The 19,671-nt window shown below is 44.9% G+C and overlaps 1 protein-coding gene across 1 annotated transcript in view; it reads right to left on the reverse strand.

Moving 5' to 3' along the window:
- Window positions 1-430: 430 nt before the first annotated feature.
- Window positions 431-19,671, reverse strand: part of LOC126355334 (homeobox protein slou-like) — a 139,990-nt gene continuing 120,749 nt past the window's right edge. The window contains exon 2 of the mRNA XM_050005628.1: window positions 431-2,103. Within this exon, the coding sequence (XP_049861585.1) occupies window positions 1,454-2,103 (650 nt within the window). The 3' untranslated portion in view covers window positions 431-1,453. The remainder of the gene's footprint in view (window positions 2,104-19,671) is intronic.

Consider the following 19,671-nt stretch of genomic DNA (forward strand, 5'->3'; position numbering starts at 1 on the left):
GTTACGGAGTAAACCACAAATCGCAATTTTATTTAGAGAGCAGGAATAACTCTAAATATTAATTAAGGTTTTTTTATTTTCAGCCATAATGTTTATCTTTGTGGACAATTATTTATTTGAAGTTTCTGCTACCAGTCACTTTTTGTTTTATTTTATGCTTAATCTAACATAGTGCAACGCGTTTCGAACATTTTCTGTTCATTTTCAAGCGTTAATACATACATACCTACATACATATATAGAGAAATGTTATTAAAAAAACAGTCTTAAAGTAGTCTAGAACACTTTGTCCATTGTTTTCTAATTTTTTTATGTAGCTGCTTGTGTGGTATTTGGGGGGGGGGGGAGGAGGGGGGCAGTGTATATCTAGAAATCGAAATCAGTGTCACCCTCCTCCCTCCCCCCCAAATGCCACACAAGCAGCTACATTAAAAAATTAAAAAACAATGGACAAAGTGTCCTAGACTAGTTTAAGACTGTTTATGTTTAAGTAACATTTCTCTATACATGTATGTAGGTATGTATTAACGCTTGAAAATGAACGGAACATGTTCGAAACGCGTTGCATTATGTTAGATTAAGCATAAAATAAAATAAAAAGTGACTGGTAGCAGAAACTTGAAATAAATAATTAACTAAGTCTGTCGATATGTGGGAGCTGAATTTCTCTGGTCCTAGGCCAATTTAACTCTTTAAACTTGAGGTAACTTGTATAAGAATGTCGATCTCGTCCTCGAGGTCTAGTGGAGAAGCTATCTCAGTGGATAGTTGTACCAAACTGGACGAAACACTCACCAGGTGCAGAGCCAGAGCCAATATAGCACTTCATTTCACAGTTTTAATCTGTCAGGAAGTTTTATTACAACGTAAATTGCAGCTGACGTTTCATTCTGGTCAGAGGCACTTTATCTGGATATTAACAAAGGCTCGAAATTGGGAGCTGACTTTCCCCTGTCTGTTGCACTGGTCCAGTGGCGATTTCACTTTTGCAAGCTGAGCCAAATATTTATATCAGAGTGTCCATTAGCGTTTATGGACCTCAAGTCCCTGTACAGAAGCACTCATTGGACAGCTGGACGAAACTGGACAGAGCCCCCATAAGGGTTAGGATCAACGTAGTATGGCCTAGGGCCAACATATATAATCTGGCATCTGTAATATGTCAGAAAGTTACATTTCAGTCCGAACCTCATCACATTTAAGGTTTCGTGGTGAAGACAGGAATTTGTCGGAGTATTTTGGGTCCAAACAAATGGGAGGAGTCTCCCTGTCGAACTACTTTGGTCCTGCGACGATTTCACTGTTCGGAGACGAGACGTAGCACAGTGTCCATTCGCGCGTCTCGTCCCGGGGATCTCGCAACTACGGGAAGCGGGCACCGGGCTTATCGGCTTTGCGGTGGAGGGTGAGCGCGAGGCTAGGCGGCTCGGCGCGGGCCGTGAGCCGGCGGGCCTCATGAGGAGTGCCCCAGCGAGTGGTGGCCGGCCAGCGAGTGGAAGTAGGGGTGGCCGTACGGCTGCGACGGCGGCGGCGCGGCGGCGGCGGCGGCGGCGGCGGCGGCGCCGGCGCCCGGCAGCGAGTAGGGGTAGGGCGCGTACAGCAGGCCGCCGTGCTGGTGGTGCGAATAGGGCGAGCCGCCGAAGGGCGGGCCTGCGACCGCGGGCCCCGCCGGCGGCACCGTCGGCGAGTTCACGTCCATGCCCGGGTTCTGCTTCTTCCACTTGGTGCGCCGGTTCTGGAACCAGATCTTCACCTGCGTCTCCGTCAGCGACAGGCTGAGCGCCAGGTTGAGGCGCTCGCACACCGACAGGTAGCGCGTCGTCTTGAACTTGTTCTCCAGCGCCACCAGCTGCTCGTACGTGAAGGCGGTGCGCGCGCGCCGCGGCTTGCCGCTGCCGCCCCCGCCTCCCGCGCCGCCCCCGCCGCCGCCTCCGCCGCCGCCGCCCCCCGCGCCGCCGCCCGCGCCGCCCTTGCCGTCGCCGCCGCTGCCCGCCTTCTTCTTCTTGCTGCTGCCGCCAGAGGCGCTCTTGTCGTCGGACGCGTCGCTGCAGAGGTCCTCCCGCACGCCGCAAGAGTCGTCCTCGTCTCCCGTCAGCTCCTTTCCTGAAACGCGCAGATTAACCCCAACTTAAAATCGTAACAGCTTTTCACAGACACTACTACATTCTCAAATTCTGGATCACTAGTCGCACATCCTACCCCCTTTTTTATGAGTGTCTTACTAGGCACGCGCAAACAAATTCCCCATTTTTGTTGACAGGTGCTGCTGTCTCCATGTTGAGGTCAGAAACATTTTCAGACTACCCTCGTATGTTAGATCAAAGCGTAAAACAATGTGAGAACTCTTGAAAGAAACTACTGCTTCAAGTTTTATTAAAGTGCGCGTCATTTACGATGGCGGCCGAGTTTAGGTTCGTTCTGCGCATCTGACGTCACAAAACACAGTCAGCCAATGAACAGAGAACGACAAAGTGTCTTCAGTTTTAGAAACATTCAGTCATAAATAAAGTAATTGAACAAAAGCAATGTCTTGATAGCAGACTTTCTTTTATAGAAAGTTTGCAAAAAGCATTCTATATACCAACTGCTTCGAAGTTTTATTACAGTCGCGAAAGACGGAATATTTCTCAGTATTACATTACGCAATACATATGAATTTACCCTACCTAGCAATGCTGACTGCGCACGCTTGGTCTATAAACAAAACTATACAGAGCTCTTGATACAATGATGCTTGTGACACAGCTCTCATCGTTTAGAATACCCGCCCGAACACAAGTAGCTCCGGGGTGAAAAGTATTGCTCCCTTTCAATGAAGGTATAACCTACTGCATATAACCATTTGAAGAATCTCAACTCTTAGCCTTTTCGGCTACGACAGCTTCTTTAAAATCCTACCTCCTCTCTTAACAAGCGAAATGCCATTGCTTTGATTCAGCAATCCGCCATCTTGAACAGGAGGCACCAAGGACAATGCGTCACATACGTATTTACGAATGAAAGAGGGAACAGTTCATAAATAACAAACAAAATACAATTATTTCTGACAAATAGGCACTTATATAGAAAAAAAACGAAGCAAATCGCACCACTTTTTCAGGTATTGCGTAACTCACCAGACGCGTAAAGTTCAAAACGGTCGTCTACCAGATTGCGAGAATACACGTCCTCTACAACTGTCACACGTAGACTGAATATTTTAAAATTCTGCTACGTCCAAGCTATTTGTCAGCTGACAACAGTTTCACGACAAGCACTATGAGATGATATGAGATATTGTTATACAGTAAATTTTATATGAAATTTAGGTATCTTGTCCACATTTCAATCTCAACATTGTGGCAAGTAAAATCGACCATACGGAAAGTATACGCTATGGACTTTTACCTCTGCAAACTGTTCAAACTTTCCTGCAATGGTTTACTACATTTAATGCTGCACAATAACTGCGTTGAACATCGAAACAAAATTAAGTCATTTATGGGGGGGAAGGTATCAGTCAAGAAGATGTGTAAAAATCAAATTTTTGGGCCAAATAGTTTTTGTGAAATCGAATGATAAGTGTGTCAAAGCAGTCGAAACACCATGTGTCTGCACAGGCGAGCAGTGCAGATGACAAAATCGCGCACAGCGCGGAATGCGGGGAGCACGTCTCTGTAGCAGTGAAAGGGTTAATGCGGCCGTGGTGGCTTTACTTCATAAACTGCGCGCTCCCCCCTAAACTAAGTTTGGCGAACTATACTATACTATGGCGCTGCCTCTCTTAGCGCGTGCGTCGTTTGCAACTGGCAGCGCAGCAATCTCCCGCGTCTGGGCGGGCATGCGCGAGCCGTCAATATAAAAGAATTGAACTATAGTCATTATGAGATGCTCCGAAGTATATGTATTGACACGCAAAGGAATTACAGACATGGTCTGCGAGTGGGCAGTGACATAAATCAAAGGTGAAAATTGAAATTTGTGCCGGAGCGGGATTCGAATCCGGGTCTCCTGCTTACTAGGTAGATACGATAACCACTGCGCCATCTAGACGCAGTGGTCAGCCTAGAACGCCTCCCGTCAGACACAAATTCTCAACTTATCCACATACAACGTAGTACCCCTTGCCCATTATTCCCATTACTCGAAGCATTTCGCCAATTCCCATAAGAGTTGCGAACCTGGTGTGCATCTCCACTAAAGACGTCATTAGCCGTCCTCAGACATGTGCTAGAATTCACACACACACGCCGGCCGCGGTGGCCTCGCGGTTCTAGGCGCGCAGTCCGGAACGGTGCGACTGCTACGGTCGCAGGTTCGAATCCTGCCTCGGGCATGGATGTGTGTGATGTCCTTAGGTTAGTTAGGTTTAAGTAGTTCTAAGTTCTAGGGGACTAATGACCACAGCAGTTGAGTCCCATAGTGCTCAGAGCCATTTGAACCACGCACACACACACACACACACACACACACACACACACACACACACACACACACACATAGAGGGTAGTCCATTGATCGTGAAGGGGCCAAATATCTCACGAAATAAGCGTCAAACGAAACAAGAAGGAACGAAACTCGTCTAGCTTGAAGGGGGAAACCAGATGGCACTATTGTTGGTCCTCTAAATGGCGCTGCCATAGCTCAAACAGATATCAACTGCGTTCTTTTCAATACGAACCCCCATTTTTATTAAATATTCATGTAGTACGTAAAGAAATATGAATGTTTTAGTTGGACCACTTTTTTCGCTTTGTGATAGATGGCGCTGTAATAGTTACAAAAGCATATGTACGTGGTATCACGTAACATTCCGCCAGTGCGGACGGTATTTGCTTCGTGATACATTACCCGTGTTAAAATGGACAGACCTAGAATAATAAAAGTGAGAGGCAGGGTTTCTCAGTACAAGTAAGACAGAAAAAACGATAATTGTAATTATATCGCAAAGAAGATATTTCAATTGTTGTGCGGCTGGCTGGCTGGCCGTCTATTAAGACCTTTTTTCTCAGGAACTAATAGAGGCATCAAGTTGAAATTTATGCCAAATACTAAGGTCTACTGTGCCTTGGTAGTGTAGAGATGTTAAGCTTCTAAGGCGACGAAATCAAACATCCCTTTTTCTGTGGAACTGTTAGAAGCATCAAGTTGAAATTTGTATCAGATACGGTCCCTCGGCGGCGTAAATAATTGAAGCTTTTTAGTCAATGCAGTCAAAAGATACGCCCAAATATGTCAAGTATGATACTCGCAAACTCATTAATCAAAACATTTAGATGAACTGTTATTCAATTTTCATTTCAAGCTAGCCTTCACCTCTCAATCGCGTTCTCGCTTCCCGAGCACGGGGTCCCGGTTTCGATTCCCGGCGGGGTCACGGATTTTCACCTGCCTCGAGATGTTTGGGTATTTGTGTTGTCCTCATCATTTCATCATCATTCATTCTAGTGGAATGATTGTTCTGAGAAAATATTGGGAGTTTCTACGGGCGCTGATAAAGGCGTAGTTGAGCGCCCCACAATCCAGACATCATCAACATCATCATCATCATTCACCTCTCAACGATGTGAGGAGACGCCAGAAACTACCTGTGGTTCACATTCCACGTTAAACTGTAAGTTCTCTTTACCCTGTTGGATACTCGTGGTAGGTTAGGGACAGGTAAGTTGCCAAAGTGGCGTCCAATAAGGAGATTTGCACGAGACGACTGAGCTACACTCGTACGTGTGCCGTTTTTGATTTTACTTTTTCCTCTATTACGTACGAATTTCAGTCATACAGTACTAACTGTCCACCCCAACATAGAAAGTGTGTGATGTCGAATGGTCAGAACCCCACGCAGATGTCCTAAAACTATAAATCGCTCACCAGTAAAATGAGCCATGCGCACGCAAAACTGCGGGTCTTTTCACGAGGCATTTTAATGTTCATTCATTGACGGTCCAAGAGAGGAACTTTGGTGACGTGTAAACAAAGTATGGAAATAACAGGTCAAAGACACACTGGAGCCGGCAGCTGTGGCCTAGCGGTTCTAGGCGCTTCAGTCCGGAACCACGCAGCTGCTACGGTCGAAGGTTCGAATCCTGCCTCCGGTATGGGTGTGGGTGATGTCCTCAGGTTAGTTAGGTTTAAGTAGTTCTAGGAGGACTGATGACCTCAGATGTTAAGTCCCATAGTGCTTAGAGCCATTTGAACCATTTGAACACACGGGAGACAATAAAAAGATTGCCAGTGTCTTGATGTCTTCTTATTTAGGTATTGTAAGCTCAACATGAGAAGAATCGTTGATTTCGCACGACTTCAGTGTTAAAACCGCAAGTAAAGTCATTTCAGCATCAGATTTCGCTCTGTGCTACCTACATTTACACAGATACTCCGCAAGCGACCGTACTGTGCGTGGCGGAAGATACCCTGTACCAATACTAGTCGTTTCCTTTCCTGTTCCACTCGGAAACAGAGCGAGGTAGAAACCATTGTCTATATGCCTCCATATGAGCCCTAATTTCTCGAATGCTATCTTCGTGGTCCCTCAGCGCAATGTATGTTGGAGGCAGTAGAATCGTTTGGCAATCAGCTTCAAATGGTGGCTCCCTAAATTTTCTCAATAGTGTTTTTCGAAAAGAATATCGCCTTCCCTCGAGGTATTTCCATTTAAGTTCAGTCTGGAACGCTCCCCTGCTGTTGCTGTCCGCTGCAGTACAATGAAACATTGATGGAAATAGTAAAAGATTACTACACCAACATAACGTAGCTCGGACGCACAAAGTCAGTACAATGTCTTTTTTCCTGGGAACACAGTCTTACATACGGAAATTTTGCTACTACCGTCACTCGTTAAATTATAAATAGACATGTGTAGTACGAAATGAAGACGTAAGAGAAACAATAATTGGAAAACAAAGTGACTGGGAAATTATTGCAAGATGGATTAGTTGGTACAAGATATACGTACACTATCTGACGAAAGGTCATTCATACATAATGCGGAACTGACCACGAGATGTCATTAGAGGTGGACCCGCTAGCACAGAAGAACAGGGGCATTGGGAGTATTGGCCGGCCGGGGTGGCCGAGCGGTTCTAGGCGCTACAGTCTGTAACCGCGCGACCGATAGGTCTCAGGTTCGAATCCTGCCTCGGGCATGGATGTGTTTGACGTCCTTAGGTTAGTTATGTTTAAGTAGTTCTAAGTTCTAAGGGACTTATGACCTCAGAAGTTAAATCCCATATTGCTCAGAGCCATTTGGACCATTTGGGGGTGTTGTGTCAAACTCATTGCTAATTACTTGACAGATAGTAAAGCGATACTCCAAGGCCAATCATCCGACGCCCGTCGAGCAGCAGCGGGGTTGCCCCAAGGATCGGATTCCTCATCCCTGTCATTCAATATTCATGTCAACGATATGCCAACAGTCGCTGGAGTGCAAATAGCGAACTTTTGTGATGATACGGGATCGTCGTCGGCCATGTCACGGATTGCGCGGCCCCTCCCGCCGGACTTTAGAGTCCTCCGTATGGCATGGATGTGTGTGTTTTTCTTAGCATCAGTCAGTTTAAGTCTAGGGACCGATGACCTCTACAGTTTGGTCCCTTGGGCATTAACACGCATTTGAACATTTTATCGTCGTTGGAAAAAAAAAAACACCCGAGCAACAAATCCAAGCCGACTGTCGTTGATGTGATTATGAAGTGGAAACGCAAAATGAGAACTGCAGCTGAACCAAGATTAGGCATACCTCATGGGCAGAAGCACAGGGAGAGCATTGGGGAGAGTTGTAAAGAATCACATGAAGTTGTAATACACTCCTGGAAATTGAAATAAGAACACCGTGAATTCATTGTCCCAGGAAGGGGAAACTTTATTGACACATTCCTGGGGTCAGATACATCACATGATCACACTGACAGAACCACAAGCACATAGACACAGGCAACAGAGCATGCACAATGTCGGCACTAGTACAGTGTATATCCACCTTTCGCAGCAGTGCAGGCTGCTATTCTCCCATGGAGACGATCGTAGTGATGCTGGATGTAGTCCTGTGGAACGGCTTGCCATGCCATTTCCACCTGGCGCCTCAGTTGGACCAGCGTTCGTGCTGGACGTGCAGACCGCGTAAAACGACGCTACATTCAGTCCCAAACATGCTCAATGGGGGACAGATCCGGAGATCTTGCTGGCCAGGGTAGTTGACTTACACCTTCTAGAGCACGTTGGGTGGCACGGGATACATGCGGACTTGCATTCTCCTGTTGGTACAGCAAGTTCCCTTGCCGTCTAGGAATGGTAGAACGATGGGTTCGATGACGGTTTGGATGTACCGTGCACTATTCAGTGGACGATCACCACAGGTGTACGGCCAGTGTAGGAGATCGCTCCCCACACCATAATGCCGGGTGTTGGCCCTGTGTGCCTCGGTCGTATGCAGTCCTGATTGTGGAGCTCACCCACACGGCGCCAAACACGCATACGACCATTATTGGCACCAAGGCAGAAGCGACTCTCATCGCTGAAGACGACACGTCTCCATTCGTCCCTCCATTCACGCCTGTCGCGACACCACTGGAGGCGGGCTGCACGATGTTGGGGCGTGAGTGGAAGACGGTCTAACGGTGTGCGGGACCGTAGCCCAGCTTCATGGAGACGTTTGCGAATGGTCCTCGCCGATAGCCCAGGAGCAACAGTGTCCCTAATTTGCTGGGAAGTGGCGGTGCGGTCCCCTACGGCACTGCGTAGGATCCTACGGTCTTGGCGTGCATCCGTGCGTCGCTGCGGTCCGGTCCCAGGTCGACGGGCACGTGCACCTTCCGCCGACCACTGGCGACAACATCGGAGTACTGTGGAGACCTCACGCCCGAGGTGTTGAGCAATTCGGCGGTACGTCCACCCGGCCTCCCGCATGCCCACTATAAGCCCTCGCTCAAAGTCCGTCAACTGCACATACGGTTCACGTCCACGCTGTCGCGGCATGCTACCAGTGTTAAAGACTGCGATGGAGCACCGTATGCCACGGCAAAAGGGCTGACACTGACGGCGGCGGTGCACAAATGCTGCGCAGGTAGCGCCATTCGACGGCCAACACCGCGGTTCCTGGTGTGTCTGCTGTGCCGTGCGTGTGATCATTGCTTGTACAGTCCTCTCACAGTGTCCAGAACAAGTATGGTGGGTATGACACACCGGTGTCAATGTGTTCTTTTTTCCATTTCCAGGAGTGTATTTCTGGCTTTGCAGCCCTCATATTCAGGTACAAGAAGCTCTTTTTAGAGCAGTTGAGAAGGCAGCAGTTGCAGGATGACGTAAGGCGTGTGAGGTACCGATGACAGGTGGTTTGTTCGTCATGGCTATCGTGAGAAAGACCGCCTAAGTTGTGGTCCTCTTCCGCGAGTGGGAGCTGCATTTGGAAGTTGCGCGCCAAAATGACAATCTGCCGTTACTAATATTAGACAAACTAAACAGCGTATTTACTTGCATTTCATGTTTAAAGCATCTCTCAATAGCGTGCTATCATTCCATTATTCCCACTATTTCCAGGAATAGTCGTCTGAGTTTAAACGCTCCCGGAACACTCTTCTGATAAACACTTCCGCTGGCTACCAAACTCCCCAGACATGAACATTATTGAACACAGCTGCGATGCCTTCAACGTGCTGTGCAGAAGAGATCCTCACCCTCTCGTATTCTTACGAATTTATGGACAGTCATGCAGGATTCATGGTGTCAGTTCCCTCCAGCACTGCTTCAGACATTAGTAGAGTCCATGCCACGCCGTGTTGCGCCACTTCTGCGTGCTCGCCAGAGTCCTACACAATATTAGGCAGGTCTACTAGGTTATTTCGCTCTTCGGTGTAGATTTTCGGATACTTTTGATCTGACATTGATTAAAATCGCGTTGGAGGAAGCTGAAGAGTGAAAGTAAATGTAGGCCAGATCAATATTTAGAACATATAAACCAAATTTTGGAGGCTGTTGCGCTTAGCAGATATTCAGAGATAAAAGGTTAAGCGCAAGTCAGAAATAAATCGAGAAGGGCAACAAACAAGTTAAAGGACCGCAGGTGTTTTCTACGAAAAAATCCTAAATACTAAATATTAGAGAATTAGATGTCATTGCGATCAAGAAATTAAAAAAAGAATTCGGGGGAGCACAGCTAAAGAAAGCTAAACTTTTTGCTGAAATTCACAAAAGTTTTCTCTGGCGGTTGGGTGCTTATGTTTGTGGAATGCCAGCAAAGCTGTGATAATAGCCGCGTGTCCGGAGGCAGTGGTTGAGGCACTGTTGACTAGACTTCGTTCCGATTAGTTAAGCAATTAGGCATCGACTTTTGAGTCAAACGGAGGACACGAAAAAAAACTTAACGCCGAATTCATAGTCCGGCATCCCTCGGAAGCGTCCGCTCGAAGAAGCGAATGATCTGGCTGTCCTTTCGTCGTCCTCCCTCCTTGCATTCAACCATATAAGACTCTCTCCTTGTTCATAATCTTCCTAAATGAGCTCAAGTAATTAAACTGGGCTGCTAATTAGAGTTGCAAGACTGGGGCGGCGCGAGCGGAGGCAGGGATTGTTTTAAAGACCAACTAAGTGTTTAGTTAAATTCAGCGTTTACAAGAAGCGCCGCGGGCCACGGCGGAGCAAAAAGGGTTGAGGAGCGGGCGCAGGGCGGAAGACAGGGGCTGAGGTATAGGCGGGAGACGGCGATGATGTAAATTGCGGAGTTCCGCCGAAACATTGGTTTCAAGTTGTTGTTCTTAAGTGGAGAGCGGGAACAATCTAGAACCTTATCCACCGTCTCCTCCGCCCCGCCACATTCCACACAAAAAGTAGCAGTAGCAGTTAATTACTTGTCGGAAAACCTCAAGAGGACTAATTAGGGCTTAATGAACGCAAATTTGAAAGACTAAGCAGAGCGAGGAGAAGACACAGAAGAGAAGAGAGAGAGAGACGGAGGGAGGGGAGGGAGAAAGGTGGGGGAGACGAAGGCTCGGAGCGCTGCGACGGTGCTGCTGCGGTGGCGGTTTCTTAATGAGGGCGCCAGAAGCGTCGGTAGCTATGGCGGCGTGATTAGGCCTTCGCATTACGCACACACTGCCGCCTACGGCCGACCAGGGCGTTTACCGCAGCCCCGGCTGGAGGGATTCCGGGCACATGTTGCAATGGTTCTTTATTTACGTGCCCATTACGACACTCTAACCCCCAGTTCTCGATACCAATAATATCGAACTACTTTTCTGTGAAGCAACAGACATATTTTTGTTACAATATTCACATTTGGTTTTATTAATGTATAGTTACTCCGATGTATCGATGTATTACAGTGATATGGGTCTTGTGTGTATTCATTTCTGTGAGACTGTCATAATCTTTGACTTACTTCCCATTACGCACACACTGCCGCCTACGGCCGACCAGGGCGTTTACCGCAGCCCCGGCTGGAGGGATTCCGGGCACATGTTGTAATGGTTCTTTATTTACGTGACCATTACGACACTCTAACCCCCAGTTCTCGATACCAATAATATCGAACTACTTTTCTGTGAAGCAACAGACATATTTTTGTTACAATATTCACATTTGGTTTTATTAATGTATAGTTACTCCGATGTATCGATGTATTACAGTGATATGGGTCTTGTGTGTATTCATTTCTGTGAGACTGTCATAATCTTTGACTTACTTCCCATTACGCACACACTGCCGCCTACGGTTGACCAGAGCGTTTACCGCAGCCCCGGCTGGAGGGATTCTGGGCACATGTTGTAATGGTTCTTTATTTACGTGACCATTACGACACTCTAACCCTCAGTTCTCGATACCAATAATATCGAACTACTTTTCTGTGAAGTAACAGACATATTTTTGTTGCAAAATTCATATTTGGTTTTATTAATGTATACTTACTCCGATGTATCGATGTATTACAGTGATATGGGTCTTGTGTGTATTCATTTCTGTGAGACTGTCATAATCTTTCACTTACTTGTAACAGTTTTGGCGCGAATGCGCACAGAGCAGTCTTTGTTTCACTTTGCAGAAGTTAAGTTGTTATTTTGCTTTGTAAAAGAACAGTTTGGTTCAAGTGAAAATTAAATTTGAGAATATTGATACAAAACTGTTTTCTTGATGATGTGACAATTAAGAAGAAGTGTATCTGAATTTACAAGAAGTTTATTAAAAATGTAGATCGTGAACACCAAGTGAAAAATTATTTCTATCATGCCATTGTTCTGACTGGGATTGTTTGATCATTAAGAATTTAGCGAAAAACGCATTTGTTAGGTCTTCGAATATTGCTAAAATACAGGTCCGGACCTTCTAGCAGCCAAAGTGGAATCGCCCTAGAATCAACAACGACTTCGACGAAATCTACGTGGGAATCCATTTCGGATAAGTGCCAAATTAATGACTTCTTTACAGTGACCTCATTATTTCGATTCTGACGATACCATCTACAGTCAATAGTTTTGTTGTTGCCTGATAAAGCGAACATATGCTGCGTGGGAAACACTATTAATCTGATGTCTAATCTACTTTGCAAGTGGTGGTATTATTAGAATGTTCAGACCAGGAACTGGACGATAGGCAGCGCTCTGGTATAGAGGCTGATACGAAAGGTAGCGCACAAATTGAAGGAGCTGATGAGTCGAAATACGAGGGCAGTTCAATAAGTAACGCAGCACAATTTTTTTCTCAATCAATTTTGGTTGAAAATATGCGGAATTTGTTGTGGGACATCGTGACATATTCCCGACTGAGCCCTTATAGTTTCATGAAGTTCCGACAGGTGGCAGCGCTATACGTTGTCTGCAAAATGGTGTCTGTAGCTGATGGGCGTTCCGAGAGGAGAGCTATCATTCAGTTTCTTTTGGCGGGTAACCGGAGCACCGCGGATATCCATAGATGGTTGCAGAATGTCTATGGAAACCTGGCAGTGAACAAAAGCACAGAGAGTCGTTGGGCGAGGCGTCTATCCATCATCGCAACAAGGTTGCGCAAGCCTGGCCCATCTCCCGCGTGCGTCCTGGTCGCAGACATTTGTGACTCTTGTAATGTTGGAACGTGCGGACACTCTAATTCGAGGCTCTTTTGGACGGTGGATTCAAAAAACGGCTGATGAGAACGCAGCAAAATATAGGAACGTCATCATTACTTCGTCAAAATCTGTGAAAATTACAAGAGCATTATTCAAAAACTTTTTGACTGATATGATGAAGCCCTATGTGCAAGAGAACAAATTTCCTCTGTTAACGACTTGTAACGAACAAAGCGAAAAAAGTGGTCCAACTAAAACATTCGTAATTCTTTACGTACTACACAAATATGTAATAACAATGAGGGTTTCTATTTAAAAAAACGCAGGTGATATCCGTTTGACCTATGGCAGCGCCATCTAGCGGGCCAACCATAGCGCCTTCTGGTTTCCCTCTTCAATCTAGACAAGTTTCGCTCTTTGTCGTTTTTTCGTTTGGCGTTTATATTGTGAGATATTTGGTCCAGTCACGATATATATATATATATATATATATATATATATATATATATATATATATATAGAGAGAGAGAGAGAGAGAGAGAGAGAGAGAGAGAGAGAGAGAGAGAGAGATAGAGAGAGAGAGGAGTGTACAATCAGAGAACTAATGGAAAGGAAATTGGTGAAATATCAGAATTATCTATGAAGTGCTTGTATCTTCTCAGTTGTGGTGGAGGTATATGAAATTATGAAATGTTGTGAGTTGCCAGAAGGAGTGAGTACTCTTAATCGTGCCAGAAATCATTCGCCGTGTGTGATTTAGGTCGATGTCTACTTTCTTAGCGTTGGAGCTGTTAAGCCAGATGGGCTAGCAGTATTCTGCTACCGAATAAACGAAAACTAAAGCTATCGATCTTAATGTAGATGCCGAAGAGCCCAGCGTGGTGCCGCATAGCTTCTGTAAGGGGTTATTCCTTGTACACAGTTTGGCAGCTGTTTTTATCAGGTGCTCCTTGTGATTTAATGGTCTGTTTAAGTAACTCCTAAATACTTAGTTTTATTGTGGGTTAAGATGACAGACGCTGATGACAGAACGTTCATTGTTCAGGTGAAATGTCAAAGTCTGAATATTTTACGGTCGACTCTGGCTGTTAAGGAAGTGAAGCTCGTGAGGCTCCAGGATCTGATGGCTTTCACTCAAAGTTCCTTCATGATTGAGAGAAGTCTTAAAAAAATGCTCGCTAGATTATTTTCCTTTTTACTGCTAAATCAAAGCATACCTCATCAAATGAAAAAAGAAACAAAAACGTTTTGGAAGTAATCCTGAGCCAGCGAGAGCTAGTGGACGAAAGTGAAATACATGGTCTCCGTCGAACGTTCTTCCAGAACTGTTAGACGATGTACCTCTTGTCACGCAGCGTCAGACTACATCGAGCACCAATACTCTTTTCTGTGCAACTACGTACCGTACTCAGTCCGTTATTACATCCCAGGCGATGGATCGGTACGGGAAGTCCCGTAACATGACCACTTTGCCTCCGCCACCCTCTTCACCATTTCTAATATACATCCATATATATTTTTAAGGGAATATCAAAAGCGTCTTGTACATGACACCAGTTCCCGACGAAGAAATACTTCTCGCCACGATATTTATAGAATGTGATGAGGTTCCTGCGACGCGTGACGTACTTGTGAGAATGCGCCGGAATTTTCTGCGAAGCTATTATGCCAGTACTGAATGTGATTGCCGGCAGTTGGAAAGTTGGAAGACCCTCTGTAACGTACAACATTGCTGAACAAACCCAAAATTATCTTTGCTGAAGTTTCGGCGCGTCTGTACCGGTTGTCCTATTTGTTACTCACATCTAAAAGCTTTCAATTGATCAGGATTACTTCTGAGACCAAAATTTATTACTCAAAAATTGTTGTATTTCATCTCCTGTATCAGCTCCGTCAGTTCGTGCGCAATCTTCTATATCGGCCTGTATGTTCTGAGGTCAAACATGTTCTGCAGCCAGAGCCGGTTCGACAGTATTTTTCCACACTTGTGTAACATATACTTTGGCACACCCCATCCCCCACCTGCACCGATCGCATTTCTTCGGGCTCTTGGTAAAACGATACAATACTGCAGTGCCTGACTTTTTCTGACGTACGACGCATGCATGCGTGCCCAAAGGAACAGGTACTGCGACAACTGCAGCCATTGTGAAACACATTAACTCTATATCTTAGGAAATAACTCTAAAATGAAAAAAAAGCACCCGTCTTCAGGCCACGAGTGGCTTACCGGAACCATCCGACCGCCGCGTCATCCTCGGGAGGGATGCGGATAGGAGGGGCGTGGGGTCAGCACACCGCTCTCCCGGTCGTAAGATGGTACTCTTGACCGAAGCCGCTACTATTCGGTCGAGTAGCTCCTCAATTGGCATCACGAGGCTGAGTGCACCGCGAAAAATGGCAACAGCGGACGGTGCCTGGAGTGTCACCCATCCGAGGAAATAACTCTTTTAGTATGACAAATAGAATTAATATGATTTGAGTGTCTGAAGTGGCAATGTAAGGATGACTGATTTTAAAAATAGTGAAATATACTATCATTACCTTCTTCCATTTGATTATACTTGTAACTACTTTATATGGGGATGCTGATACTTCTTTGTTGGATAAAATAATACGTTCAACATGGCGTCGGTAATTGTACTAAAATAGATTCATTGATTGATTTGAGGGGAGGGGAGCGAACAGCGAGGTGATCGGTCCAATCGTATTAGGAAAGGATGGGAAGGGAAGTTGGCCGTGCCCTAACAAAAGATCCATCCTGGCATTTGCCTGAAGCGATTTAGGGAAATCACGGAAAACCTAAATCACGATGGCCGGACGCCAGATTGAACCGTCGTCCTCCTGAATTCGAGTCCAGTGCGCTAACCACTGCGCCATCTCGCTCGGTAGTCGATTCAAAATTGGAGGATGCTGTACTGCCACAGCTACTGAAACGTGTCAGTATTCGGAAGTGAATCATTGATAACAATGATTTCGTGTGGTTCATTGGCCTTGCACAAGTCTTTCAGGTGGACGCCACTTCGGCGAAGCGCGCCTCCATAATCTATCCCATTAGGCCGTGTCCTACGTGAGCGACAGAAGCGACCAACAGCGAGCGACTTCTGGTTACGTGACACTCCTGCGGCAAGCAGCAGCATCGGGCGAAAACGTCGGGTGACCTGCGTGCGAGCGACCATGTCGCGCTACAAGATGGCTGCTTAGAGCCAACCACCTGTTTCTATAAAACGGCGCCTCTAAACTGTAGAATACTGTAGCTGGAGAGTAAGGCTAGAAAATTAGGTTTACTTAAGAAAATAAAGCGAAAATGAATGCTGTGCATGAAATTTATAAAGCGAGGAATCTCAGTGCAGAATTTCATAAATATAATCAGCTACAAAGATCACCGGACAAATTCTTCGAATACACTTAAATGAGCAGAGGAGCATTCGAGTGTCTTATCAATAAATTAAATACGAAGAACTTTTATCAGCCAATAAATGCGGAAGAATGACTGACTACAAGACTAACTACCCAAATACATAGATTGATAGTACGAAATTATAGGTAGCTGTGGTGTAGAAGCAGCGTTACAGTACGTAATTACGTGCTTCAGAAAGCTCCTGGGTTCTCTCTAAATTTTAACTCTGTTACAATTCTGTATACTAAGTTTCATATATACTGGATGAAATTTTACAGATATTTGATGTTGCGAACGTAATTCACCACCAGTCAGTGTTAAGGCCAAGCATTTCAATTAATCTAAACAGTCAAAAAACAAAAAAAAAAGGTTCAAATGGCTCTGAGCACTCTGAGACTTAACGTCTATGGTCATTAGTCCCCTAGAACTTAGAACTACTTAAACCTAACTAACCTAAGGACATCACACAACACCCAGTCATCACGAGGTAGAGAAAATCCCTGACCCCGCCGGGAATCGAACCCGGGCGCGGGAAGCGAGAACGCTACGGTCTAAACAGTCTGTAAAAGTAAAGCATACAAAATTTTAGAAAAGAAAGTCAAACTCTTGTGTAATGATTTGTCTAAAAGTATGAAATAAAAAGTATTAGGGAAACATTTGGTGCACCTCATTTTCTGTTCATGATTTCGAGCATCATTCAAAGGCACGTAGAACGTTTCTCTGATCTACGTATTTCTTTTACACAAATAGTTTGATAAAATATTTGACTGATTTCTTTCATTATTTATTTTCAAGTTTTATTCAGAAAGCATTATCTTACTGACTCCTCATTTGCCTTTCTAACGTACTTCATTCGAAGGAAGCCTTTCTGACATTTAAATACTGCATCAATGTCTCTTTTTATGTGCAAAACAGCTAGGCCTTGAACAGATAAAATTTTTGATACTCCATTTACATAGCTTAGCAGTAGCTTTTCCTGAAATATTTCATTTTTTCCTCAACTCATTAATTAAGTTTTCGTTAATTACTCTGGATGCTTTCAAGCAGCTAAATATTTTCATGCAAAATTAGGCCTCACGCTGGTCACTTTGATACCCCGTTTACCTGTTTCTCTTCCTTTGTTTGGCTATGAAAATTGAGACAAAACAACATGGTATAATTTATGGAGAGTCTTGTTTTCACTCAGCTCACTCGTTTACAAAAACGTATCGAGTGTTAAAACAGTCCTTTCTGCGTGCTGTCATTTCCAAAAATCGTCGTTTCGATATCTTAAACCGTTTATGTGATACGACGATTTTTACGATCACTTGATTCCCGAAGCGCAGGAAAGGTTCGGAAGCGCCCCGAGCGACCCGTCCGCGGATATAACAACAAATATCTCAAGAATGAAAAGAGACATCATTCCGATCTCAGTTTTAAATACAATTTAGGTCTATTGGTTACAATAATGTATGGCCTCAAATGAACTATACGGAAAGTCTACGCAATGTGATTTTATCTCTGCAAATTCTTAAAAATTTCGTGCAGCACATTAACTATGACGAATAACGAAAATTAATTCGGACCTTTATCATTTAAGGATATCAAGCTATAGGTTGCGGTAGAATCAAATTTTTTCACCGAATGGTTTTCTTAAAATCGGATGTTAAGTAATTCATAGCTGCCGTCGCGTCCGCTCCACTGCTCTGCCAAAAAGACACGTGGCTGTCGCTCTGTGTCGCGCGTGCTGCAGCGACAAGACTGACGCCACCAGTTGCAGCGGGAGACATGCAGCGACACAGATGTCACTCACGTCGGACACTTCTGTAACTATACGTGCGGTTGTGTTTTGTCGTCTGAAGCAGTCGCGCGCTGTCTGTCGTTTCCGTCGCTCACGTAGGACGCGACCTCAGTCCCCGGAAGACCTACAGTTCAACATGAAATCTGAATCACGTGTCGTTGCTGAGGAATCTTCACATCATTGAGAGGTGGAGGCTAGGTTAAAGGCGGACTCTTAAATGTCCGGTGTTCCAACGTGATTCGATCTCGCGACCTCTCGGTTTCCATGCACTTACTTTACCACTTTTCTTTCTTTTCAACCATTAGGTTAAAAGCGTTATCATCTACCGACTGTTTTTTTATAGGGCCTTATCTCCTCAAAATTTCGCATAATGTAACTGGATGTCTTTCCTTGCTTCTTTAAAATCATATTTTTTCTCCTGGTGCAATAAAGGAAATATTTTTCTTCTGGCACAGTGATTCTCTTTTTATTTTAGCTGAATTTGTTACAATTGTATTCTTTTTTTGTATTCTCATTCAAGTAGTTTTAAAGGAAAATAAGTTATTTACGTACCCATTTTAATAAACCTTGTCTTTTCGCATGTTAAACCGAAATGTCCAATACCGTATAAATTGTAGCCATATTTCGGTTAATTTGTTTACGTAAATTCTTAACATATCTGGTTGCCAGTAAGCCATTTTTCTGGTAATGTACGAGGTCCGTTCAAAAAATACGGAACATTCGTAATTTAGCGCCAGTGGTCTGCTGGAGCGAAATGTGGTAGGCATATCTGCACGCGTCAGTTTTTAATGTGTAAATTCCGGAAGTGTCAATGTTGTATGTCTGTTCGTCATTTTTCAGTGCTGTATTGAGTAGAACGTTGCGTCGCACAGTTTGCGAATTTCGAGATGGCAGAGCTACAGGAGCAACGCGTGTGCATTAAATTTTGCGTGAAACTCAAGGAAACCTTTACAGAGACACACCAAATGATGCGGGAAGCGTACGGTGATGAGTGATTAAGCCGTACTCGGGGTTACGAATGGTTAATAGGGTTAAAAAATGGCTCCTGTCAGGAATGTCAACGAAACTGTGCGTCACAAACGAAGACTGACTGTCCGAGAGATTGCAGAAGACTGTAACACCTCAGTTGGATAATGTCATGAAATCCTGACACAGCACCTTGGAATGCATCGTGTTTCCGCCGAGTTCGTTCCACGCCTCATGAGTCGCGCATGACTATTGCACAAGAAACGAAATCACTTTGCTGCCTCATCCTCTGTATTCTTCAGACCTGGCCCCCAGCGAGCTTTTTTTTTTATTTCCAAAGTTGAAAAACCCCGTTGAAAAGACGAGGATTTGCAACGATAGACGAGATAAAAGAGAAATCGCAGACGGCGATTCGGGCGATCCAGCTGTAAGCGTACCAAGACTGCTTTCTGAAGTGGAAACGTTGTTGGGACCCGGGAATCAATTATGGAGGAGAGTATTTCCAAGGATATGATACAC

Source organism: Schistocerca gregaria, chromosome 3, assembly GCF_023897955.1.
Source record: "Schistocerca gregaria isolate iqSchGreg1 chromosome 3, iqSchGreg1.2, whole genome shotgun sequence".
Lineage (NCBI taxonomy): Eukaryota > Metazoa > Arthropoda > Insecta > Orthoptera > Acrididae > Schistocerca > Schistocerca gregaria.